This window comes from Esox lucius, chromosome 13, assembly GCF_011004845.1.
Source record: "Esox lucius isolate fEsoLuc1 chromosome 13, fEsoLuc1.pri, whole genome shotgun sequence".
NCBI classification, from domain to species: Eukaryota; Metazoa; Chordata; class Actinopteri; order Esociformes; family Esocidae; genus Esox; species Esox lucius.
The window spans coordinates 12,161,522-12,189,043 of NC_047581.1; the positions used below are offsets into that span (position 1 = coordinate 12,161,522).

The 27,522-nt window shown below is 43.0% G+C and overlaps 2 protein-coding genes across 2 annotated transcripts; both read left to right on the forward strand.

The window, feature by feature from the left end:
- The first annotated feature begins 1,115 nt into the window (after nt 1-1,115).
- foxd5 (forkhead box D5) lies at nt 1,116-2,433 on the forward strand. The gene has a single exon (XM_020052577.1). The coding sequence runs from the start codon at nt 1,301-1,303 to the stop codon at nt 2,360-2,362; it is 1,062 nt and encodes a 353-aa protein (XP_019908136.1). The 5' UTR covers nt 1,116-1,300; the 3' UTR covers nt 2,363-2,433.
- Nucleotides 2,434-6,203: 3,770 nt separating this feature from the next.
- pgm5 (phosphoglucomutase 5) lies at nt 6,204-25,003 on the forward strand. The gene is made up of 11 exons (XM_010876147.4): nt 6,204-6,935; nt 8,545-8,707; nt 9,542-9,688; nt 9,818-9,943; nt 10,036-10,226; nt 11,373-11,527; nt 16,878-16,993; nt 19,204-19,339; nt 19,899-20,082; nt 23,538-23,675; nt 24,844-25,003. The coding sequence occupies exons 1-11, from the start codon at nt 6,678-6,680 to the stop codon at nt 24,931-24,933; spliced, it is 1,704 nt and encodes a 567-aa protein (XP_010874449.1). The 5' UTR covers nt 6,204-6,677; the 3' UTR covers nt 24,934-25,003.
- The last annotated feature ends 2,519 nt before the right edge of the window (nt 25,004-27,522 follow it).

The window sequence follows — 27,522 nt, forward strand, 5'->3', positions numbered from 1 at the left end:
CGGTGAACACACACACACACACACACACACACACACACACACACACACACACACACACACACACACACACACACACACATTAAGGTTAGGAAATGGGTGGAGTATTCCCAACTTTACATATGCAATTTAGATGGAGTTTCTGAGGACAATGTTAACACATCCTCGCACAGCACCGCGGTTTGCTTTAAAGATGGCTGTGGGCGGCCACTCACTCCGACCATAAATCCCAACCATGTCCCATTGCCCTAAGCTCAAGGTGCAGCTGTATTCCGATTCTGATGCTGATCGGCTCGTTAAGTTACCACTATAGGCGCTTTTCTCTCGGCCATGGGGAGCCGTCCCACGGCCATTTCCACGGTCACACCACCTGCGGGCATCCCGAGGTGGCAAACTAAACGAAACCACAGGGGTCTGAGGGGGGTAAAACGCTGCATTTCTTATCGGGGTTTAGGCGTGGTGTTTAAACTTCCCATCGTATCCCCGCCTCCAGCCGAGCTACTGTACTGCTCTATTCTATGCCCCGCGGAGGTCCTGCATTGCTTTTAATAGGCCTAATTGAACAGGAAATGTTCCATGGTTCAAAGTGAATCATATCTATTTAGGGTCGTCGGCCTAATGTTGACCTGTGAATAAAGCTAACCACACTGCCAATAAAATAAGGTTATAAAGTTGACTGAAATACATTTGCCTCTAGAGTAGGCTACGATATACAGAATAGTCCTATTCAATCTTTTTATTAATGTGTAGACGTGTAATCTAGTGTAATCTAGTAATCTAGTGAAAGAATATTAGATAAACGGAATTTCGTAAATGTAAAGTATCTGGCTTGAAACACCATTTAATTGTGTTCCATTTCTTTCAAATAAATGGCATATTTAGATAATCGTCAACATGTTATAGTTATATTAAACTGTTCTTTCAGAAGTTTGTTTCCATTAACGTTGAGGTGTCTGCAAACTGGAGCAATTAGCATCTGGATTCTTCTCCGCATTAGCTTTCCCCTAGCAGCCGTGACACCCCGCGGCGAGGGTCTACTCTGATAGGTCTGGGTTTGAAAAACACTGGGTTGGGGGAGGGGGTGCAGCAGCCTACCACTAATAAAAAACCCAAACTCCCACGGTCAACACAACCTGGCTGACCATTAGCAAGGGAACTGTAAAGGGCCGAGCAAGTCACATATCGTTGTGCGCTTTTAACCGTGCATGGTAGACATAGTTGGAGAGGACGTGCATATTAAGAATTAATGATACTTTGGTTCGAGTTGGGCTTTTACGCGTGCGTGGACATTGAGGAGTGAGCAATGACCCTCTCCAAGGAGTACGAAGCGTCCCAGCAGACTGGCTTGGATCTGGACGAGGATGAAGTAGACATAGTTGGAGAGGACGAGGTTCTCCATGACCAGCATCTTCTTTACCGGACCGAGAACACAACAGAGACTATATCCGCCGAATCCAGCGTTGAACTTGACTGCTCTGAGTTCGACTCGTGCGGGGAAAGCGAGAACAGTTTCTGTACAGACGCACCTTCAGTGGGAAGACCGCACGGCGCTGTAAAGCCACCTTACTCCTACATCGCTCTCATCACCATGGCGATACTGCAGAGTCCTCTAAAGAAACTGACTCTGAGTGGCATCTGCGACTTCATCAGCAACAAATTTCCTTACTACCGGGAGAAGTTTCCGGCATGGCAGAACTCCATCAGGCACAACCTGTCACTTAACGACTGCTTTATCAAGATACCGAGGGAGCCTGGAAACCCAGGAAAAGGCAACTACTGGTCTCTTGACCCCGCATCCGAGGACATGTTTGACAACGGCAGTTTTCTCAGGCGTAGAAAGAGGTTTAAAAGAAACCAGCCGGAGTATGTGAAAGATGGACTCATGTTTTACCCTAACTTTAGTTGTTATCAGTTTTACGACCGACCTTACTGCGTCCGAAGCCAAGTGAGCGTACCGGCTTCCCCTGTCCGTTACATGCCTGTTCAGGATGGACTCGTTATGCCACCTTACTCTTACTTACAGTATCCCAATCTTAGCAGCGGCGGTAAGGCACCCAAAGACTTCAGAATGCAACTTTACGCAACCACGCATGCGGAACAGAAACTTGCGCGTAACACACAGACCAAATGTTCTTTTAGTATTGACAGCATTATGAGTAAATCCTGTCCTTCTAGACCACAGAAACCAAATCAAGGAAACCCCAACCCGCGTTGTTCTACAGACTATGGTCATCTCCTTACGGGCCCTGGTTGTTTGGTTCCGACCTTACTTCAAGCGCCTAGGACTCCGTTTTGCCCAAACGCAATGTTAAGGGTTGATCCTTCAATTACAGGCAGTGTCCCACTGTCTTACACTCGTTGTTGAACTGTTTGTTAAATCTTTAGAAAGAAATCTGTATATGTTTAAAAGTGAAACAATGATAATTGTTGGTGGCACGTTTACGCATTTCTCAAATAAATTATTTAAGATGCATGTTATGTTCATTCATTTTTGTTTATGTCAAAAGTCAATGTAAATAAGACTAATATATTTGTTAGAATAGGCTGTCAATGTGAAAGTGCAAATAAAAATGGTAACACTTGCCATATGCCATTGTATTATGTTTCTATGTTTGGATGTTTCTTTATTAACATAAAACAATAAATCATGTTGCCCATATTATGCTACTGTCTACATTTCTTTCCTGTCATTACTTATTTCCTTCCTCACGTTTATTTAAACAGATGTTGATGACAAAAATAATTGATTTAGGACAAAGTAAGTAAGCCAAGTATTAAGCCCGGAGTGTGGATTCTGTTATGATTTTTTGTGGGTAATATAAAAAAGGAATAGCCTTCTAATCTAGTGTGAGCAAAGCAGGTAAATATTTTCTATATAAGGCGCACTTACTCCAAAATAGTTCCAGCATGTCTAAACAACATAATGCTTTGTGCACTCGCGCTCCAACCAAGATTAGTGATGGCTGGTTTTACATTAAGAAGCCGCGCCTCTTCTTAGAATGACAGCGCTTCTCCTTAGAATGCAAAACTATACATCATTCTATGACTCATTATTATGCCAGATGCCTTCAGATGTCACATAATTAGATGACAAGATACTATTTGTGGGAAAATGTCACATGATCTCAGATAAATACATTTATCTCATGAGCTTGACAAAACAAGGGATTTACTTTATTAATACGTTTCCTCTGGACTACCGCTTTGGACACCACTGCGATTTAATAAAAATAGTTTTTCAAAAATAGATTTGTGAATTGTGTTTGTACAGTAAAATGAAATGTTAGTTTAAAATGCATTCAGGGATTTGTGGCCACTGTTTAAAAAGTGGTGCTGTGAGTCAAAATGGGTCCCCGAACATGGTGTACTATCATTTATGTGCTAATATGTCCCGCATGTCGAACTTGGAATTTCATGGCCAACTGCGGTGTGCTTTTGATTCTACTTAAAGATAATGCACATTTGAATAATACATTACATAAGTATATTCAGATCAACATGGAAGGTTTAAAAATGTGCATTTGCAAAAGTCTCAGGCTGCATCTGAGACTTTTGAGAGAAACCAGTAGCATTTTACAATATTGCTTCCTCCGCAGTCCGTCCAACCCACATAGGCGTGACCAGCAACCACAGCAGGTGGGCAGAGCCCATTGGCCTAACAGCACCAATGCAACAATATTGTTTTCTTCACTTTACACACAGAGCCTTGAACACAGTAACAACTGTCACCCACAAAACATTGTTACCATCTCTGCAGGATATTCACAGTAAATGAAAACCTCCTACACACTATACAAGCAGCTCTCACCTGGCCACATTCCGCTGGCCTTGTTAATGCAAATAGGATGTCGGGCTGCAATAAGCAAGTTATGTCACTAGGGATTGTAAACCATTAGCTTTTATTGGTTACTCTGTAACATTGCCTTGAATTTACATAACGTTTTAAGCTTAGTTGAACTTTTTCAACAGAAATCGAGACTCATCAGACCAGGCAACATTCTTCCAGTCTTTAAATGTTCAATTTTGGTGAGCTCGTGCAAATTGTAGCCTCTTTTTCCTATTTGTAGTGGAGATGAGTGGTACCCGGTGGGGTCTTCTGCTGTTGTAGCCCATCCGCCTCAAGGTTGTGCGTGTTGTGGCTTCACAAATGCTTTGCTGCATACCTCGGTTGTAACGAGTGGTTATTTCAGTCAAAGTTGCTCTTCTATCAGCTTGAATCAGTCGGCCCATTCTCCTCTGACCTCTAGCATCAACAAGGCATTTTCGCCCACAGGACTGCCGCATACTGGATGTTTTTCCCTTTTCACACCATTCTTTGTAAACCCTAGAAATGGTTGTGTGTGAAAATCCCAGTAACTGAGCAGATTGTGAAATACTCAGACCGGCCCGTATGGCACCAACAACCATGCCACGCTCAAAATTGCTTAAATCACCTTTCTTTCCCATTCTGACATTCAGTTTGGAGTTCAGGAGATTGTGTTGACCAGGACCACACCCCTAAATGCATTGAAGCAACTGCCATGTGATTGGTTGATTAGATAATTGCATTAATGAGAAATTGAACAGGTGTTCCTAATAATCCTTTAGGTGAGTGTATATATCACTAAATCTCTATGAATTGGTCATCTATATGTGTGGCTATGTGGTAATCTATCTATATTATTTAATGTTTAATCTATCTGTGATTTTGTCATTTATGTACCTTTATGAATTTATTTTATCACCTATCTCTGTATGAATCTTCGATTTTTAATGTTGATGTTTTCGATTTTTATTGTTGATCTATTTATCTGTGAGTTGATCATCTATCTGTTGGTCATCTATCTAATTCATACAGATAGACAGATGACTTATTCAGATAGAAATCTATATGTACATCTCTGAATCTATTCGTATAAATTGGTAATTATCTATCTCTATGATTCATAGAGCAAGATAGATTACTTATTCCGATAGATATCTATTTATCTCTATGAATTGGTCATCTATCTATGAGTCATCTATCTATCTGTAACGATAGATATATGACTTATTCAGGTAGAAATCAATATATCTCTCTGAATTGGTCAACTCTGTCTATTGGTCATTTATCTATTTCTATGAATTTCTAGAGATAGATAGATGATTTATTCCGATAGTATTACATGTTTTATTAATTGCTTATCTACCTATCTGTTGATCATCTAGGGAGAGGGGGAGAGAGGGCCCCAAATCTATTTTTGCTTAGGACCCCCAAAAGGCTAGAGCTGGCACTGCTAGCCTTGTCTGGTGTTTCCCTTTGCGGTGTGCTGCCTAGTGTATCCTGAATAGGCTATTATGATTCTGATGACAAAGTTTGGCCAACATAGAGGTTATTCTTATATTACTAAAAGCATTTTACAAATATAATTTAATATGATAACTAAATAGCATTTTTCAAATGGTATATCTGAAATAGAAGTTTGATGTGAGGTATATAGGGGGCATCAACATTAAGATACATCAAGAATATTGTTTGGGTATGAGTTAACTGACATTTTAAAAGTGAGATTTTCACAGTCATGTCCTAACAGTTACTTTTAAAAATCTGTTTTAACATTTATTTCAACCAGCTGTAGGTTTATGCAATGCTGCCACCGTGTGGCCAAAGTTTGAGTCAAGATAAAGATAAAGATTAGGTCTAGGTCTTTTAGTAGGCTACGTATGGAAATATTTTCCCAACACACTCCAATTACAGGACCAGTACATCTTTTTAACAATATGCATTTTAAAGGAAAGTTGATTCCAGTGTTGCGATGTCCACCAGTTAATGCATCTGTGTGAACAAGCACATGCGTCAGTCAGTCTTTCTGTCAGTTTCTTTCTATCTACTAGCCTAGTGGATTTAGTTTTTATAATTCAGCATAAAGTTAGATATGAAAAATATTTGAAATTTGAGCTTGAAGTGTAATATTATCTATGAAAGTTGGAGGAATGCGTTTTAATACCCAGGCTATAGCCTAGAGTGCGCACTCCGTGCGGCCCCATCCGTGGTAAGCATAGCCGAAGTACATTTTCATTGAACAAGTCTGATTCTTTTAAGCTTGCCAACTGACATTGCTTTGATTCTAACGGATCAGAAAGTGTCGTTAGACACAAGCAGCGTCCAGTTACATTCCCCGCCCGACACAATTCTCCCCGAACACTGTGCTATTTTTGGACCTAGGCGCAGCTGATTGTAGGAGCTTTGGCCCTCCTTGATTTTGGCAGGCGTCTGTCCTTGTGGAGAGTTGGGTTTATTTGGAAAACAGGGAGTTGTCAGGCGGAAGAGAAGACTTGGCTTAGCATTTAAAACCCCTTACTTTAAGTGTACTGTATGCATCTGTTGAAAGCATAGCCTACAGTATAACTAACTAGCCTATTTCAAACCGAGCTAACTATGCAAAATATATGTTGACGCGAACTTTTCATCACAGCCGTCCCACTGGAAAAGCGCTGAAGTGCTGTCATTGCGAGACTGCATTTCTTCCCATCTAAAGTGGTACTTCTGGATGACTAGCGTGGACATCAACTGGCAAAACGGATCGTATCTTTGCATATATTCCGCGCGTTCCCTCTATCCACAGGACAGTAAGGTTAGGCATCTGACCGTGTTATTTTTGTAAAATACATACTCGTGTAGCCAGCAGACGCGTCCCTCCCGGTGGGTTCTTGTTTGGAGGATGGAGACGAACCCCATTCCCGTGGTAACGGTCCAAACGAGCCCGTTTGATGACCAGCGGCCTGGTACCAACGGACTTAGGCGAAAGACAGCGGTGTTCGAGGGCAAGAAGAACTATTTGCAGAACTACATTCAAAGCGTGCTGTCGTCCATTGACCTGAGGGACAGGCAGGGATGTACAATGGTGGTGGGCAGCGACGGACGCTACTTCAGCAGAGCCGCCACCGAGATTATTGTGCAGATGGCCGCGGCCAACGGGGTAAGACATGTCATGACAGAAAGTTTAGAGTTGTTCATAGTTCGCGGTAATGATGGTGGTGATTAGGATGATGATTATGATTAATGATTTACTTGATAAATCCCCCCAAATGCCTCTGCGTTGTATAGGCAATAGGCTACATGGGCTATTATTTACACCCGAAATTTGAAGCCTACACCGTGTAGCGAGCGCGCGCGCGTGTGTGTCCGTGTACGTGCTTGCGTGCCAAAGCGGTTTACGCAGAGCTCTTGGAGGGGGCGGTATTCTCAGACCTTTGTGATAGCCTATCACGCTTGGTAATATGCCAAATTAAAATCTGAGGTAGATGGGTATTTTTTCTGCTGGCCTAGCCAAATGTCTTCTTGCCTGCCCAGCCTTATCAGCTGTTCCATCACTCCTTTCATTTCCTGACGCACACCTCCGGCCGTTGCCTTGTTGGAGGTTAGAGAATATTCAAACTCACAGGAGATACGCGTTGGGAACGAATATTTAGTGAAATGCTGGATGTACCGTACAGAATGATTACAGGTCTATAAAATGTGTTATGACAGGGCACAGCAGCTGTGAAATGTGCCACCAAAGTGTCCTTTTCAACTAGTGTCTGGAATAGATATAAAATGCTCTTTCGGGAAGTATGTTGTCAGTAACAGAGCTGATGTGTTGTTTTCTTGAACACAGTCATGTTTTCTCTCTGAATCCTGAAATCAAGGGATGCACCAACGTCATAATGAATTCCTCATGAATGAGGACACTTATTACAAATACTTGAGATTGTAGCCTAGAGCCAGAACATGAGACGCCCATGGCAGTCTAAAATCAGAAATTAGAAAGAACTTTATTGTCAGGTAAGTTTCACAACAGGAATTTGTTCTAGCCCATTAATGCAACAATTTATACAAAGGAAATAAAAACAAAGAAAAACAGTACACTGATCTTAAAAACAGTACCCTGAGCTTGAAAACAGTACACTGAGCATGAATGACTAAAAAGATTTGTCCAGTTGAGTGTTGTGTGTGTATGTGAGGAGGGGGTTATAGATTTGTCCAGCTGAAGGTATTTGTGTATGTGGGGAGGGGTTACAGATTTGTCCAGTTGAGGGTTGTGTGTATGTGAGGAGTGGACTATAGTCCGTTTGGTTCCGGGGGCATGTTCATGAGGCCAACTGCTGTAGGAAAGAAAACTGTTCTTGTGGTGAGAGGTTTTGGGCCTGACAGACCTCAACCATCTGCTAAAGGGGAGCGTTCTGAATAGTCCAAATGTACCCAATACCCCAGTTCAATGGTTGTAAAATGTCTGTAACCTTCTTCGTGCCAAATCAAGCATCATGAAGCATATTTAAATTAAGTGGTTTGAATTAAACCATTATATTAGTATTATGTTAGGAACCACGCAACTACTCGTCTTGGTGTGTACACAACCCATAAACCAATGCATCACAGAGAATATCAATTTAAAAAACAGCTCACTGACAGAGCTACATAAAATGTCAATAAGCTATGTGCCTACCAATGAATGGTCAGTTAAAGTAAAATAATTGCATATGAAGATAGTTCTCAGTATGAGATTAATTTTGCTAATGGTCCTCCAACTCTGTCTGTATGTCCGTCAGATCGGCCGACTTGTGATTGGCCACAATGGTCTCCTCTCCACCCCTGCTGTGTCCTGCATCATCAGGAAGATCAAAGCCATTGGTGGAATAATCCTAACAGCCAGTCATAACCCAGGGGGCCCTGGGGGAGATTTTGGAGTCAAATTCAACGTGGCCAATGGAGGTGAGGTGCATATTTGACTGATTGCTGTCAATCAGTGGATTGATGGATGTCTCCTAAGGTGGTTTCCTTTCCGCTGGTGGTTCTGCTCGCTCTTCCTGGCTTAAGCCCAGGTTATTGAAGATGACCTGGCTTAATCCCCTTGAGATGCACCATCTCATTTTGGAGAGGGTCCTATAAGGATGAGTAGCAACAATAAGTTGTTATTAGACACGATTTGTGTATTTGTTAAGTGACATGTATACAAATACATGATTTATTAAGTGAGGTGTGAAAGTTGATACTGTAGCAATGATTTATGATCCTAACTGATTAATTTCAGAAAAAAATAAACAGTCAAATCAATCTGATCCTGGATGGCAGAAAAGAGTGTCAGTCTCTTTCTGACCCTGAAATTTTTTTTTAGAAAAAACATCGCCAAGGGTTTATCGTGGAATCTCAATCATCTTCCAGTCATATAAAAAGAGCAGTGGAATGGCCTTCTTCGTCCCTCATGTCTCATCCCTCATGTCTCACACTTGTCATCTCTGAGAGCCTGCGGACTGTGGCTCTCAAAAAGGACTGTACACAATTTCTCCTTTGTTTGTGTCTACTGTACATGGCCCAGTAGCTGCTGAAAATTGTAGCTGTCTACTGCACATTGTGCTGTAGACAGCAGATTTAAATGTTCCTTAAGCGTTATGTAATGACTCCTCTTCTTGGAGCAAATCGTTATCTAACTTCCTGTGACTATCCAACAGTTCAATACACATTATTAGCCCGCCTCAGAAGAATGCTGTATTGTGAAAAAACAACAAAAGGGATATCCTTAATAATCATGTACCCCTCACTCAACAGGCCCATCTCCAGACACGGTCATGGAGAAGATTGCCCAGGTGAGTAGGACCCTGGAAGAGTACGCCATCTGTCCCGACCTCCGCATTGACCTGGGCAGGCTGGGACGCCACGACTTCGACCTGGAGAACAAGTTCAAACCCTTCAGAGGTACAGGACGCGCACACCACGCAAACATGATCACACACATTGGCCTGGCGTGAAACTCGCCTATGCTTTTAGCCGGTTGATATGCAGGAATGTGATAAACTGAGCCTCTCATCTGCTGTTTGTTCGCAGTTGAGATAGTTGACTCAGTGGAGGTCTACCTAAACCTGCTGAGAACCATCTTTGACTTCAGTTCCATCAAGAGCCTTCTGACGGGACCAGAACAGCTGAAGATACGCATCGATGCCATGAACGGCGGTAGGGCTGGAGTCACACAGTCTGTACTGGACCAGGAGATCAGTGCCGTATTCTGTGGTATTGTAATGTAGCTAATTTTATTGTTTTTTCAGTGATGGGTCCGTACGTGCGTCGTATCCTGTGCGACGAGCTGGGGGCCCCGGCCAACTCTGCCGTCAACTGTGTCCCCATGGAAGACTTTGGGGGACGGCCTCCAGAGCCCAACCTCACGTATGCAGCCTCATTGGTCAATGCCATGAAGGGTGGAGACTTTGGTTTCGGCGCTGCATTCGATGCCGACGGGGTAAGGCAGCTCCAACCAAGAGGAGGATATATAATGTAAACCACCTCAGTTCACTTTCAGGGAAGCGGGTGAGGAGGTATATAATGTAAACCACCTCAGTTCACTTTCAGGGAAGCGGATGAGGAGGATATATAATGTAAACCACCTCAGTTCACTTTCAGGGAAGCGGATGAGGAGGGTATATAATTTAAACCACCACAGTTCACATTCAGGGAAGCGGATGAGGAGGATATATAATGTAAACCACCACAGTTCGCATTCAGGGAAGCGGATGAGGAGGATATATAATGTAAACCAACACAGTTTACATTCATGGAAGCGGATGAGGAGGATATATAATGTAAACCACCACAGTTCGCATTCAGGGAAGCGGATGAGGAGGATATATAATGTAAACCAACACAGTTTACATTCATGGAAGCGGATGAGGAGGATATATAATGTTAACCACCACAGTTCACATTCAGGGTAGCGTATGAGCGTCTCTGGGTCGGCTTAAATGGGTAGAGTTTACACATTTAGGACTATTCCGTTGGTTCCATGACTGCAAACCAAATCAAGTGAAGTGTCTGACACAAAGCGCTGTGCATATATGGCCTACAGTCAGCTATCTGGTGGGAACTCGTAACAGTCTTTATTTATTTTCATGTATATTTATTTGCAGGTCTGTGACAGGATGTTAGACATTTGGACCAACTAACATAATAAACATAATCTTCGACACAGTCATTTTTACCACTGCCCTGCTCATGCACTTAGCTTCATTAGCTGGCCTTGGCATTGTGTTACTAAGGAAGTCTGTGTACCGTACATTTGAAATCATTGGGAGTAACCTAGGAGTTTTCAGGCATAAAAATACATTCCTGACCACAGTCCTAACATCCGGTTTTCAGGGGAAAAGGAAATTAGGTTGAAGATACTGTATCTCTGAAAACCGGATGTTTCCAGTTTCGTCCAATGGCTCTAAGGGTGGGTTGGGAGAAATGCAAATGGTTGATTGACTGGTAGGACATGACAGAGTATCAGCCAACATTTCCCTGTAACATTTTAAAATTGTTGGAGGATTTGAAAATGTGTTTGTTCTGTTATTTCTTTGTGGATTGATGAATGGTGGATGAGCATATTTTCTGGTGTTTGTATTTGCAGGACAGGTATATGATCCTGGGTGAGAATGGTTTCTTTGTGAACCCGTCAGACTCCTTGGCTATCATGGCTGCCAACCTCTCCTGTATCCCGTACTTCAGACAGATGGGAGTTAAAGGCTTTGCTAGGAGTATGGCTACCAGCACTGCCATAGACAGGTGAGACACATACACACGGACAATCCTGTTCCCTTTTTGGCTTTGGGTTTAAACGGATGACTGTAGTCAGTTGTGGATGACGGCTGGGGTCTTCAAGGTTTGGCATCACAGGGATTTTTACCAACTTCAGATTCCGAAACCCAACTCTGTACCCACTGCTCATCATCTTAGCTTCATCTTTCTATCCCCTCTTTTCTCTGTGTGTCTCTTTCTCTCTGTCTCTCTCAATTAAATTCAAAAGGAGTCTTAATGGCATTGATGGATGGTTGCCAATATTGCCGAAGCAAACGTGTTTAGGCAAAAATAATGACCCATTAAAAAAACAACAACAGTAAAGTAACTACTGTGGAAAATGTTTAGTTTATGTATTTTGGATAGAGATTTAGATTTGTTTGATTGATGGTCTAGTGGTTAAATGTAGCCGGTGTTCCTGGGCCAACTGCTCTAAAAGGTCACTGTCTGCATTTCTCGGGTTGAATAAGAATGCCTTGTGATAATAATATGGATCACAGTGTGTTAGGTGAGTCCAAAATGTAGTGTCCCTCTGTCTCTCTCTCCCTCTCTCTAAAGCTTTCTCTCTGTCTCTCTTTCTCTCTGTCTATTTCCTGCCCTGGTCCTTTCTCTGAAAATGGTGGACGCCTCAGAGTGGAGAATCACCCTCTATGAATAACTTAGTGTTCTCACACACACAGAGACACACAAAGACACACACACAGCATTCGTTGCCTATAAATACTGCCCAGGGCCCACACACTAAGACCTGTTACATAAAGCTATCCCAGAGCAGTGGTGAGTGAGACGATGTGATCAAGTGGTCAGTAATATACATTAACAATCACTGTCTGTGTGTGTGTGTGTGTGTGTCAGTCTTCTTACAGATGGACACACTCTTGTGTCACACAGCACTTCCATGTAATCCACCACCAATCAATACAAACACCCTCATGACTAAATCACATGACTCACACACATATCTCACACTGTTGAAGAACTGTCTTGTACCATGGTCTGCATATCGCTATGGTCTCGTAGTGTGTAATTTAGTTAATTACTGTAGAGTTGTAACATGACGACTGGTACTGTAGAGTTGTAACATAGTAACTGGTACTGGTGAGTTGTAACATGGTGATTGGTACTGCAGAGTTGTAACATGGTGACTGGTACTGTTGAGTTGTAACATGGTGACTGGTACTCTGGAGTTGTAACATGGTGACTGGTACTGTAGTGTTGTAACATGGTGACTGGTACTGTAGAGTTGTAACATGGTGACTGGTACTGTAGAGTTGTAACATGGTGACTGGTACTGTAGAGTTGTAACATGGTGACTGGTACTGTAGAGTTGTAACATGGTGACTGGTACTGTTGAATATTAACATGGTGGCAACTATTCTATTATCACATAATGGCCTTCCCCCCGTGAAATGTTTACAGAGCATGGTGGAAACAAACAAAAACCAGTCAGAAGCAGTCCTCTGGGCTGAAACTGCTTGTTGATGAGATAGGTTTATGGAGAATGGTAGGAATCGTGCAATCTAACAGGCAGGCGGAGAAAACGGCAAATAACATTGCAGTGCAACAGTGAAATACAAAATCTTGGAACCCACAACCTGTCGGTCCTTGTCACCGATAGGTTATTGCAGAAAACTGTAACACCACATTCCACTTCTATCAGCTAAAAACCATTATAATTTTCTCCAGTGGGCATGCATGGAGCAACAACACTGGAAAATGTATAAATGGAAAAACACTGCCTGGTCCGATTAATATCAGTTTACTTCAGTAGCCTACACAGATCCCGGCTCGGCAGATCATCTTTGAGATGGAACAAGCTGTTATCAGCATGAATGTACCACCCGCTTCAGCAAATGTGTGATGTCATCACATCAGCAAGGACCAACTTCCCTGTGGAATATTTCCAATACGTTGTGGAATCCATCAACTGAAGAATACTGGCTCTACTGGAGGCAAAGGATGTCAGACCTGATACTAAATGGATGTACCTAATTAACTGGTGTACATAATTCCTACATTTATTGTAAATAAAGCTTTAAAAAAATTCCAGTCAGTATTTGGTCTCAGTTTGGTCCCTGAGGTCAAAACAGTGGAGATAAATAAGAGGATGTGTTTCGTGCTGCAGGACATTGGGGACAATCGCAGAGCAAGTAGCCGACAAAGAGGCGCTAAATCTTTCACCTCTGAATGTCAGGGACGCGTGTGTGTGGATGCGATTAGCGTATATGAAAGGGTGTGACTTTGAGAGAGTGTGTTTGTGTGTGTGTGTGTGTTTGTGTGTGCGAAGCCCTGTGTTGTTGCATTGACGACATGGAAGGTGGGAGAGGAAACATCTGCCTCTCCTTTGGCCACACCAAAAGGGGAGGAGGAGGAGGCGGCGTGGAGAGGTCAGACTGGGTCATTTTGTTGTGCCTGTTATGAACAACAAAACTTAAATACTGTGTCAGTTCTGTCTCACTGAGGCCAATGTACTGGCCTCCATACTGGGCTATGAGAACCTCAACTAACACCAGTCACATCAATAAAAGTAGATGTGGTAGGGTTAGGAAGCAACTTCTAAAGACCAGAAGGGTGTTTGTCCATTTGTGTGTTTGCGGGGGTCTTTGTGTGCACACATGTAGGTACATGCATTCGGGTGTTTGTCTGCATGTGTATCTGATTTGCAAGCCTGGAAAGTGAGACCTTGCCAGTGAGACACTGCTGAGCCAAGCACCTGTTTTAAATCCCCCCAGTCCTTCTCCGTTACCTGGATCCTGAAGAGGGGGACAACGCGGGTACATCTGGAGGACATTCAGGAGACCTAGGTCCATCCTGTCCACAATGTCATCTTAGCCATGCCAGTCATAGGATACGGAATACGAATGTTTGACTTCTCCCACACAGAGGTGGTGCCGGTATAGAAACACGATTGAAGGACATGGGAAATGTATTGTGTCATACTGTGTATTTGTTACTAAGGGATACAGCTAAAACTTATTTGGATGTCAAACAGTATCTGATGTAGGGAGCTGTGTTAAAATGCAGAAGACCTGGGTGGATCTGACTGACCCTAACACCCCCCCCCCCCCCCCCCGACATCTCCACTAACGCTGTAAGGTGCTCTGGATAAGAGTGTCAGCTTTTAATGATTAAAATGTAACTGTAACACTCATCTGCCGACATCCCCCTTCCTGACAAATAGTTCCAGGCACAAGGTTGTTTCTGCTGTGAATGGAGGGAGAGAGAGTGTGAGAAAAAAGGGAGGAAGGCGAAGGGATGGAGGAGGTATAGAGGGAGAAATAAGGAGGTGTTCAAGCACTGGAGAGATTAAACGGGTTTAACATTTAACAGTTTGATTGACTGTTGGACATATTTCTCAGATACATGGCCACATAACTGTGTTTACCACTCCCAGTCAACAACGTTATGGACAAACTTATCATACTGATATATATTTTGCAAGGTATTTTTAGGCTTTCTTTGACATGAAAGTGTGTAAAGACAGAAGAGTGGGCTGGACTCGACCCAACGCTGCAACATAGTTTATATGTGTTCCAGAGGAGTGGGCCCGACTTGAACCCACGCTGCAACATAGTTTATATGTGTTCCAGAGGAGTGGGCCCGACTTGAACCCACGCTGCAACATAGTTTATATGTGTTCCAGAGGAGTGGGCCCGACTTGAACCCACGCTGCAACATAGTTTATATGTGTTCCAGAGGAGTAGGCCCGACTTGAACCCACGCTGCAACATAGTTTATATGTGTTCCAGAGGAGTGGGCCCGACTTGAACCCACGCTGCAACATAGTTTATATGTGTTCCAGAGGAGTAGGCCCGACTTGAACCCACGCTGCAACATAGTTTATATGTGTTCCAGAGGAGTGGGCCCGACTTGAACCCACGCTGCAACATAGTTTATATGTGTTCCAGAGGAGTGGGCCCGACTTGAACCCACACTGCAACATAGTTTATATGTGTTCCAGAGGAGTGGGCCCGACTTGAACCCACACTGCAACATAGTTTATATGTGTTCCAGAGGAGTGGGCCCGACTTGAACCTACGTAATTTCGATGTGTTCACGAGCTGCTGGACCAACCTAGGCCATTGGAACATTCCAAAATCAATCTTTCCCATCAATCCAGTTCAAGAATAAACACACGTGTCAGTCGTTGAGAATTTAACCTCAGCCATTCTCGCGCTTGCCATTAGATGACCGACAGGAGTAATATAGTCACTTGTTTTGTGTGTGTATCAGGTCGGAAGGGACTTGGAGCTCATGTTATGTTATGTTATGTCAGGTTGTGGTCAGGGCGCAGCTGTTGCTAGAATTAAAAGCACTAGGAAACCACCACATTTCCTCTCTTATCCTAACATCCCACGAACATTGAAGCAATATTCTGTGCAACCAGGGCCATGCTGGGTGCTTGTGTTGGCCACGGTCAGAGTTTCCGATTTCTTGTAGGAACGGCAGGTTTTGTGTTCCAGAGCTGTTCCCCCTGAGTTATACCCCCGGTGCTGACACCATTAGCAACAAAATTCCAGAAGTCAGACGTGTAAATCTAGTGATGTGTGTTCAGCGAGGTTTCCAACGGCAACAGTACATTATGTCAGTACTTTGAAAAACCCATTTGTGAAGCCCTGTCATATTTAAGAGTGGGGAGATGATGGTTGTCATCCATGCATTCGATTTAATGGACGTCATGTAAAATAGGGGAGAAGACAATGTTATAACTCATGTTCTCTTTCAAATATCCACATTGACAATGTGTAGTTAATATGACCTTGTCTCACAGAAAGGGTTTAGGAAAAGAAGAGAGAGCAGCGTCTCCCTCTTCACCTGCCTGCTCTCCTCTCATGTTCCACTCTCTCTGCTCTATGATCTCTAAATCTCCCTCTATCACGCTCTCTCTCTCTACCCCCCTTTGATATAATTAGTATCCCTTCCTCTGTAGGCTTCCCAAATATACCTCTCTCTATCCCTTCTTCTTTTCTCACCCTTTCTGCATCCACCCCCCACTTCTTCGCTCCCATTTTTCCCTCTGTGACTGTGAGAGTACATGGACCATTCTCAAAACTAACATCAGCTGAAAGGTTAGCTATCACTGTTAATTTTTTTCCTTCTCCCTTATTAAGTTATTGGATGAATAGATGGCATATTGCCTTTGCTGGCCAGGTGCCTGAAATGTCTCTTAGTAGTATGAAGTCTCACTTTGAAGCTGGAGAAAGTGGCTCCTCATTTAATGAGATAGGCTAGTGTGGATTATGTTCTCCAGAAGTGATTTGTATGATCAACATGGTCTGCATGTGTATATGAGTGTAAGATATGTAACCTCATGTAATCAATGTGTGTGTGTGTGTAGGGTAGCCAAGGCCCTGAAGGTGGCGCTGTATGAGACTCCTACAGGCTGGAGGTTCTTTGGGAACCTAATGGACTCAGGGAGGTGCTCGGTCTGTGGAGAGGAGAGCTTTGGGACAAGTAAGTGTTACGGAATGTTTTCTCCTGTTTGACATTTACCTTGATCTGAGTCCTACAGCACCTCGTCGGCACTCTGTTCACCTTTTAGCAGAATCCAGTCTGCTTCTGGACCTTCTGTGATACTGTAGAGAATATCATAACTGAATAAAGGGACCCGCCTCTTGTGGGAGTCTTCCAAGCATAGAAGATGTGTGAGGATATGTGTGTGTGTGTGTGTAAATATTCCCCATTCTTCTGCTATAAAAGGAGAGAGGAGCTCTGTGAATCACCAGAACCCACAGGCCTCTGCTGGCAGCTGCTCAGCCCACCATATCTCTCTCACTCTTCTAATTCTCCAATTCATTTATCTGTTTGTCTGTCTCTCTCTCTCGCACGCGTTTCACCAGAGGCACGCGTTTCACCAGAAAGACAACGTAAAGAATCTGAGATGGAAAGAGAGACAAGAGGTTGAAGTGAGCAAGAAGAGCAAGGGATGGAAGGAGAGAAACAGAGAGTGTGGTTAAGGAGGTCATTAAGGAAAGAATGAAGAGGGGGAATGTAGAGCAGGGAGGAAGAGGAGAGATGAATAGGACTGAATGCTGTGGAAGTGTTTGCTCTGCCCTGCCCTTTTAAGGCCAAACGGCGAAAAGAAGCTCTGAGCAGTCCTAAATCAAAACCAAGTTTTATGTTTTTGGGTGGGGCTAAGTATCTATACTTCCTGTACAGTTTTCTTCACAAATTCCTACCTCAATCAATTTAAATATATTACATCATGAAGACTTAAGATCTTGTAAAAGAGCTTAATAAAATCATTACATTGTTACTACCTTCAAAGTGGCAAAGAATAAAATGAATGGCTTTCAGCTAGATGATAGAAAGGTCAGAAAAAAGAATAGAATGATGATGCAGACAGCGGAAGAAATAATCTTGTGGTTCTAAACTGATGACAGAGGAATTGGATTTTGTTTTATGAGACCTTGTAAAGAGCTCCTCTTTGTGTGTGTGCTGCACGAGCGCACGCACTTTTCCGAACAAAAATGTACTTCAGTGAAATCTTAAAAACAGCTGAGACAGTCGAAATGACCAACTGTCAGTTCACTCCACAGCAAAGTCTGCACCTGTTAGTTTTTACAATAAATAAAACAGTACATGCAAAAGGGAAACAATCAGATCTAAACACACCACCTCAATAAAGTAATTTTCTGATCCCATCTAAAACTAACTGGTGTGAACTTTGCACTGTGGCTCACACATAGATCTGTTCCTCAGGGCGTGTTTCAATTATGCTAGATGTTCTGCGACATTTTGAAGAAGACTTGAGACACTAGCTCATTTTGTTGTGTACAATTACAGATATCGATATGTCGAGGCTGCACCTTCCAAACTAGCGTGCGCCACATGTTCGATAGAGCCCCTCCTGAGCTTTGCAAGTGTGAAGACCACTGTGTCGAAACGCTATGGAAATAATTATGCAAACTAAGATAATTCTATCTACCGTTTTATTCTCTGTCTTGTAATGTAAACAAGCCCTTTATGAAGAATACCCTCCCTCTGTTAAAAGAGCTCCTTTTTAAGAACACTGAGTTTGAGCTGACTAATCTCCCCACAGAGAGACAAGCTGCTCTTCAGATGCCAGTTTCTCCTTGATAGTGTTGGGGAATGGTGCCATGTGGACTTTTATTCAAATACTACCCACTTAAACACTGACTAGATAGGAGTGACTGCAAAATTAGTAATAATATAAAACAAATGCATACACTTATTAACTCTGGCGCTTCTACAACCCTGTGTTTCAACCTGAACTAAAGAGCATCTGTCAGTGATATAAACAAACTATCAACGGGTTGTGAAAGAGACGGCTCTCTGTTCCTCCATTGGCAGTCTGTCGAAAGATACCTGCCGCCTAGATAGACTCTGGAGAGGAGAGGCATCCAGGGTTTGTGTGAGGGCCAGATAAACAAACTAGTGGCTGTTAAATTATATGTCTCACAGTTGAACTGAACAAAGGGTTCTTGTGAGTATGTCTGTGAAAAATTCCTTTTGAAATACACCTTGTTTTTGTCAGTTTCAGCCAAGGAATCTTTGAGGGTCCCCTCAGGCCGCATCTTAAAGGCAACCTATTCCTTACACAGTGCACTCGTTTTGATGAAAGCCCATAGGACCACATATATGGAGGCTGGTTATGTGTTAACCGGGCTAACCCCCCCCCTCCCCATTTGTTCTATGGCCAGGTTCAAACCACATCCGTGAGAAGGACGGCCTGTGGTCAGTGCTGGTGTGGCTTTCCATCATGGCTGCCAGAAAGCAGGGCGTGGAAATGATCGTCAAGGACCACTGGGCCAAGCTCGGACGCAACTACTTCTGCAGGTTGCTATAGTCCAAGCTGCAATCAACGGATTGATAGGAAATGTAAAGTCAGTGCAGAATGACATGCTACTCATCCCATTACCAGTGTCCTTGTACAGACTGTGACCTACTGTTATAGAACGTAGAAATGCCTGAGGGATGGATGAGTCCCCCGACCCTGCCCCGGATGAGTCTGTTATGAAGCCCCTATCAACCCCCACTCCTATCTCTTATTTTAGCTGATTCCCTATGAGAAATGGAGAGACGTGTACCAAAACTGTTCCCATGCTCTGTCCAAATTCATAACTGTCGATATTCCCATGCAAACATTTTTAATCTCAGTCTCAACACAGGCCAGGTCTGTGAAGATACATTTAGTTTTATTTAAGGATATTCAGTGTCTGTTAACGTCAAGGCTCCGGCATTGTTTAAAAAAGCACTAAAAGGAATTTCAGTTAACTTTATCTTAGTCGGTTTGTCTCCATTATTGTGGTTTCTTGGAGCGTTGCCACGTTTGTGTGTGTGTGTGTGTGTGTTTGTGTGTGCAACCTTGTGTTCACACCTGTGTTTATGTTCCCAGATTTGACTACGATGGTGTGGACCCCAGAGTAGCCTTCTATCTGATGAGAGACTTGGAGGCGGTGATCACGGATAAGGCCTTCCCCAGCCAGAAGTTTGCTGTGGGCAGTAACGTCTATTGTGTGGAGCGCGCTGATAACTTTGAGTACATCGATCCTGTGGACGGAACTGTCGCCCGCAACCAGGTCAGGTCCAACTGACATAAGACTCCGAGGGGAGAAAGAGGAGGAGAGGGGGAGGATAGGAGAGAGAGAGTCCCATGTAGCTCTGTCAGGAGAGCATTGCACTGGCAATGCCAGAGGTTGTTTCCCACAGGGGACCAGGAATTTTATACTGTCGTTACTGCAAGTTGCTGTGGATAAGGGCGTCAGCTAAATAAGGAGAAACAAAGAAAGCGGAGGAGAGAGGGTGGTTTTGTTGTCAAAGACAAGGTCAATATAAACATTTCAATATAATTTATTAAGACTACATTTACTAAGACAAAAAAATCAAAGTGAAACTTTGTAGGCATCATAACAGACACACATTCACACGGCTTGATGAATGTGTCCGGCTCGCTTACAATCACTGAAATGAAAGCTGGACAGTTAGGGAGCGTCCACAATTCCCAGAACGACGGCCGGAGGATTATCCGTTTTCTTGACCACCCAGTGAGCCGTGTATCCACATGGGGTTCCATGTTTGGGCATGGCTGTCTCTCATGCTCTACAGACAGTAAACACACGGACACACAGACACACACGCGGCGGAGCACTGCTTTGCTTCAGTATTGAAAGCCAGACACCGGACAGCAAAAGGGGGTTAAGAATTACAATAATGCTGAGATATATAACCTGTGGTTAGGAACAAACGCCTGCTGTTGATGTTGAACATACTTTCGACCACCCCCACCTTTCAGGCGTTTGTCTCGCTGTGGGAGGGGACCCACGGGTCACAGATGACCTATCTGTTTTTTTTTTAGCGATCCTACAGTACGCAGCACATTTATGGTTGTAATGTCTGCGGCATTTGCTCTGCTGATGTTGAGTCATCGGAAGACTCTCAATGCTTTAGGTGGGTCCCACTGGCTAATGACTGACGTTTTAGGTTGGCCTTTATTCTAATTGGTAGATTTGGTTCAGAGGTCTTTCAATATAATTGGCCCCAGTAGAAATTATTGTATTGTGATTGGTGGAAATTGAGTCTGCGACAGACTTTCTCACACCAGATGAGTGTTTTATACGCCCAACTGTTGGGGAATGTTACAAACACACATTTTACATTGTACCATCCTTATATAAACCTCAATAGAATTTTCCTTATTCTAAATCCTACATTTTCAAACCCTAAATCTCAACCCCAACTCTAACCAAAATTGTAACATCTAACACACACATTGTAGTACTTTAGAAGACACTCTTATCCAGAATGGATTACGGACCAATAAGGATTAATTGGCTAGCTCAAGCGCAGAACACATTTTTTTTTACATGACGGAATCGAGCAGGTGACATTTTGGTTACTGGTCTAAGAACCTATTCACTCAGCTGTCTGGTGCCTCTGCCTCTTAACACCACAATCTTTTATCATCCCATCTGCCTCTAAACACAACAGACCTTTAATGTCCCACTCTGCCTCTAAACATAAAAGCCTTTTAATGTCCCACTCTGCCTCTAAACTCCACAGCCTTTTAATGACCCCCTCTGCCTCTAAACACCACAGCTTTGTAATCACCCTCTGCCTCTAAACACAAAATATCTTAAAACTAAAAGTAGCTGCTAACTGATTTAGGAATACTTGTTTAAAAAAATGGGCCAGTCAGTCCTAACTTTAGGACAAAATGTTTGGCCTAGGAGTATTTCACAAAGTGTTTTAGCACTAAAATCAGCTCCTTAATCTGTGAAAAGTTAGGAGTAGTCAAGAGGACTCCTAAGTCACTAAAACCAAGTCACAAATAATCCTAAAAGGGCTGCTGCCGGCAATCCACCTGGTAATCAGGTCGACGTTATTTTTTTTTTTAATTGATACTGAGTTTTTAACAAGGTATCGGCTTAATCACAAGGGTATTATGATCATAGTAGAGCTAGTCATTGATGCAGTCACTTCACCAACAAACAGAAACAACCTAATAACACCAGAGATCAAGGTTGTGACAACTCTACGCTACTTGGCCACAGGGAAATTGAACTACATATATCTCAGTCATCTGTCAGTAAAATATTACATCAAACAATAAATGCCCTCCCGAGACCCCATATTCTATTCTTATTTGAATATATTTATTTCAACATGGCAACATGACACATCCTTTACCCGCCAATCACTGTGTGCATAGTAAGCTTGTTCATGGAACACAACATCATCCCTAGCAACAGGGTCAACCCCGCCCTTTCTCTAAGACTTCTCCCCATTTCTTTGTAAAAGTTGGTCTTAGCAGCTTTGTGAATAGGTTTTTAGAGAAAACCCCTAGCTAGGAACTTTTAGTGCTGATTAGGAGTCCTCCTAGTGGTGAGATGAAATGTTTTGTGAATACGGCCCCAGGTTTCCTCGCTCGCTGCCTCTGTCATCCTGTCCTCCCCACAACCCCGCCCCCGGCGGTGCGTTTCACTCAGCTGACTCTGCTCTGTCCTGGAATGTGTGGAAACTCTCCTGGCGTCGACACTTCTCAGCTCCGGCTCACACTACAAACTAATGACACATTTAAATCCTGCTGGTCATCCGTCGGTGTTGGGAGTCTTGGACTGCGAAGAATTACGCCCAGAGAGATGGAAGCGAGCGTGTGTGTGTGTGTGTTTAGTCCGTCACACTTCCAAACCTGGACTGTGTGACTGGAGGATCAGACTGGGGCCGTCCTTCACTGTCAAAGTGGTCCAGAGACACAGCGGTTCCAGCTAGTTAGTCACCCCCCCCAGGCCCCCCCATGGTGGAGCCCGTTCCTCCTGCTTCCCCCTGTTCATATTATTATAGGATACATTCCTTACACAGACAGGGCTGGGTCAGCTGTCTCTCCTGTCTCTCCTGGCTGTTTGTCTGCATGTCTTTGAAAGGGAGGATGGTGTCAGCTGTCCAACACTTACAAACATATGTAACTCACACACACACACATTGCAGAAAATACCCTTAAACAACAAATTCACAAACATTGACATGCTCTACACACACACATGGAAAAATGTGGTGACAAGTGGCAGAAGAGAGGCTTTACAGAGCTATGCCTGGTTTAGCTCTGCAGCCTGCTACTGAATTCTTAGCTCGTAGTCAGACTACATACACAACATACATCTGATGCTGACACACATACAAACACATTCACACACACATACATTCTCACACACACAGACAGACAGGGTTGCACTTACCACGCACTTACCACACACTCATGCGCCCGCACACGCACCCACGCAGCAAGAGCAACGCTTTCCTGATGCATACGACATGAGCGGCATCTAGTGGATGTTAGTTGATACTGTATTACAAAACACTGAAGGTCTCACTGACTGTGTCTCACTGCTTCTAGTTTGTCTGTCTACCTGGCGTGTCAGTCTATAAATCAACCAGATAATCAATAGAATGTTTCTGCACTATGCATACCTAGCCGGAAATCCCAAAGAGCAAGCAAACGACTCTGACTACCCTCTTGACTTGCAATGTGCGTCAACAGGGTCTGCGGATTGTCTTCACGGATGCGTCCCGCTTGGTCTTCCGTCTGAGTGGGAGTGGGGGAAGGGCTGGGGCCACGGTCCGGATCTATGCCGAGAGCTACGAGAAAGACCCTGAGAGACAGAACAGAGAAACACAGGTATGGAGTTCATACTGGAGTCCACAATATTATATGTGGTTTAAGGACCATTAAAAAACGAATTATAATATATGAAGGTAAGAATGTTAAGCAATCTTCAATGGTTGTTTCTCCTCCTTCTGGCACAAAATTACAGTGTATCCCTGTTGAAATTTGTCCCAAAATAGAATTAAATGTAAATAAAAGTTTTTATGCCGAGTTGACTTTGTTTCGAAAATGACTCTTTTATAATGACACTTTCAAATCCCAAAAAATCTTATCATTGACTCTAGCCATATCTTGGCGGCCGTAGCTTCCTACAACTTAGACAATTACAGCTTTAACATCCTAAAAACACAGAAATGAACTACATATAAACTAGTTTAGCACACAGATCAAAAACGGAAGTATAGTCGTATGTGAAGTTTAACCGCAGACCGCCTTCTACCTCTGAAGTCTCTGAGGCATCCACATTGTCCTAAAGCCGACAAACTATTAGATTTAAACAGCCATATGTGGCTGCTGGAATGGTTTAATTATGGCGCTTTTGAAATGGCCTATTTTAAATGATTATTTTGGAGCTAGGCTGCATTCCTAATGAACAGTAAGATCTATAAATAGCCAGGGGGTGGTTGAAGAGCTGCATGTGGCTCAAGAGCCAAGAGATGCTGACCCCAGCACTAGTGGTGAGCCTTAGATCCCCAAATGAATCTTTATGACAGTTACCATACAGTTTCCTGTTGTTCAGACAGTACCGCCAAAATATTAGCAACAATTCTAATTGCTTTGAGATCATAAAGTTTAAACTTCTTATTGGCTCATGAAAACCAGATTTGGCGTATTCTTCCACCAGACCGTCCGCACATTTTAGTGAGCCAGAAAACCGGTGCCATTGCATCTGAAGACTTTTTCTGAAGACTGACCCAGGATTTCCTTTTGTTCTTTTAGGCGAGCTGTTATTATTATTAAGCCTTGAATTTCCAGGTCTTTTTGCAGCATCTTGATTTGGGTGTGCCTATCAATGCTAGGGACTAAGGAATATGTTAGGATCCGAAGAAATGAAAGGAGCAAAGTCCCTGTACAAAGGTCTTTTGAACCCAACCCTGGGATGCGTAGTTGAACATACTGTCTACTGTGCACAGGGTTTGTGGACTTGTGACATGTCTTTTTTCCATATGTTGTGTCCCAGGCCGTGCTGGGTCCCCTCATTGCCATTGCCCTGAAGATCTCTGACATCCACGAGAGGACCGGTCACCGAGGCCCCAGCGTCATCACCTGAGCATTGCTCCGCCACACATGCTTGTGCATGTACGCGCGCGCGCGCACACACACACACCCGCACGCACACACACACACACACACACCCGCACGCACACACACACTCACGAGTGCTTACTTCCGACTAATCACAAAATGTTAACTTTTATGTAATCTGCAAAGAAAAGAAGCAAAGGTATGGTTGATTAACAGACCTTGACATAAGACCTCCAATGAATGTTTTCTTCTCCGGAAGAGTGGGTGCCTTCTTATATAGGCCACTAAAGGAATTAGAAGTCCAGTTTGTTTTATATCTTGTTTATTTGTGCCTTTTTTAACTTTATTTTTTATGTAGTCACATGCTGCATTTCACCTTTCAGGAGGTTTATGCCCTGTGCACATACACAGTCTGCACACACCCACACGTTTTCAATCAGGCACCACAATGGAATTGAAAATGTACAAAATGTAGCTGGCAGAGCCCCCTATTCATTCAGGCTGAATGAAAACTCATTTAAATGACACAAGGACGTAGAGGATATCGTGTATACCAGAGAGAATTCCATGTTAGGGTGAATTCCCCTTTAGAAACATTCAATTCAGATGAAAAGGCTCAGAGAGGCAGACGTATAGCAGTACAAAGACAAGAGATGAACACAAAAAAAGAATGTGGAATGAAATTAAAATGAGTAAATCTCTTCAATGTTATTCAATGGTGTATTAGGGGTTGGTATTTGGTTTACTTTCTGGATTGACTGGAATGTGTATTAAATTGAGTTAAACCCTGGCATTGTGGTAATGTTTATCTGGACCTTTGATTTGCAGTAGGTATGTTAATGTAGTCCCAAATATGCATAGCCATTTGTCACCCATTTGGCATGATACTCTATCAACTGTGAAATAAATAATTACCTTTAGAGATTAAGTCAATTAACATTACTCCTCTGATTTACTGTTAGTTTAACCCAAACTTTGCACACAAAGTATGGTATCTGGCGACCTGTTGAAACAGTCCACATGATCCTATTCTAAAGGGATGCCACCACATATAGTTCTGCTCTTTATTAGGTAGTCTGTTTGGCCTTTGTAATCAAAGTAAGCTATAGGTGTATTTAATTTATGTTTTTTAACCAAATAAACTATCTTTTGTGTGTAATCTCTTTTTACTTTGTCTTTGCATTGCTATACAACTCTGTTTACAGTATGTCCTAACTATGCCGGGTTGGTTTGATTAAGAGTCCACCTGGTCAATGGAACCATAAGCATAGGACATTGTGAAGTCAGTCCAGTACCTTTGGTGGGTGTCAAAGTATCGGTGCCATAAAGGTTGTCTACCTAAGTATAGGTCAGTTGCTGCTGTCATACAGGACTGTCTTGTACATGTTTCCAGTGTGCCACACTGCAGAAGTACTAGAAACCCATAAAGAGTTGTGGCCCAGTGCTAACACTCCTGGCTGCAGGCACACGTCTCCTTGCCGGAGACCAGGGTTCGAAGTCTGTCTTTACCTCTAGGTTTTTACCTTCCCCGTCTCCCTCCGATTCCTACTGGCAATGAAAGCCTTGCAAAAACAAATGTTCAAACATGAGGATTATCCACCCTTCCGTGAACCTTCATAGTTATTTCTTCAGGTTATGACCTTTATTCTACTCATCCGTTTGCAATACGCTAGACCTGATTATCAACTTCTGATCTGTAATGAATGTACACAACGGAAATAAACGACACCACTAGTTATCGTCTGCAGGACATCTTTTTATGGTTGTTTTGGTTTCTTTACTTTTCCATGTAATTTTATGTTTTGTTGAGGAGCTTGAATGTTGTAAAACCGATGTTATGAAACAAATATGCTTCATTTTTGCTCATAAATGTTTTTTGCTTACAATATCAAAATTTACCAATTCTCTGTGGCTAAAGAATAAAGAACAAAATAAGAGTGCACTTCAATTCCATGTATACCAGTGATATTAACAAGTGGCTGATTGTATACAGATAACAATATTGCACTCGAAGTCACATCCATCAGCGAGCAAACAAACAGTTCTGTCATGTGGATTAGTAATCCCAGAGACATCAATGTCTAGAATATGTGTGTCACACTTTGATCCACTAGTAGCAGACAACCTGATTGTATAAGATACTACTGTTCGGCTGAAGCAGCTATACCAGAGATCAGCTAACTCCTACAACCCAGATATTCATTGTCTGACGGGGTTAGGATGTTTTTGTTCTCACATTAGCTCAAGTCAAATTTTTATATTTAAAACATTCTTGGAGGGCTAGATTACCTTTACCATTACAAATAGAGATCATCATGTAATGTTTCTAATCTACTCCCATCCTGTCCCTCCCCAGCCAACCAGAGAAAAATCTGAAAATCTCTAACCATCTGTCTTCACTGGTCCTATCTTACATTGCATTTTAATAGCTCCCATTTATCCCCATTCACCAGGAGCATACAACACCATTTGATCTGACACAGCTGTGTCTTGAAAAGGTCAGAGGCACAGGGCCACTCGTTTTAAACTATGCTTAAGGGTGATGTCATCACCTTCCAGTGTCCACCACCTATTAACTGTCACGCTGAGTTGCAAGCACTGTCCTTTCCGGAAT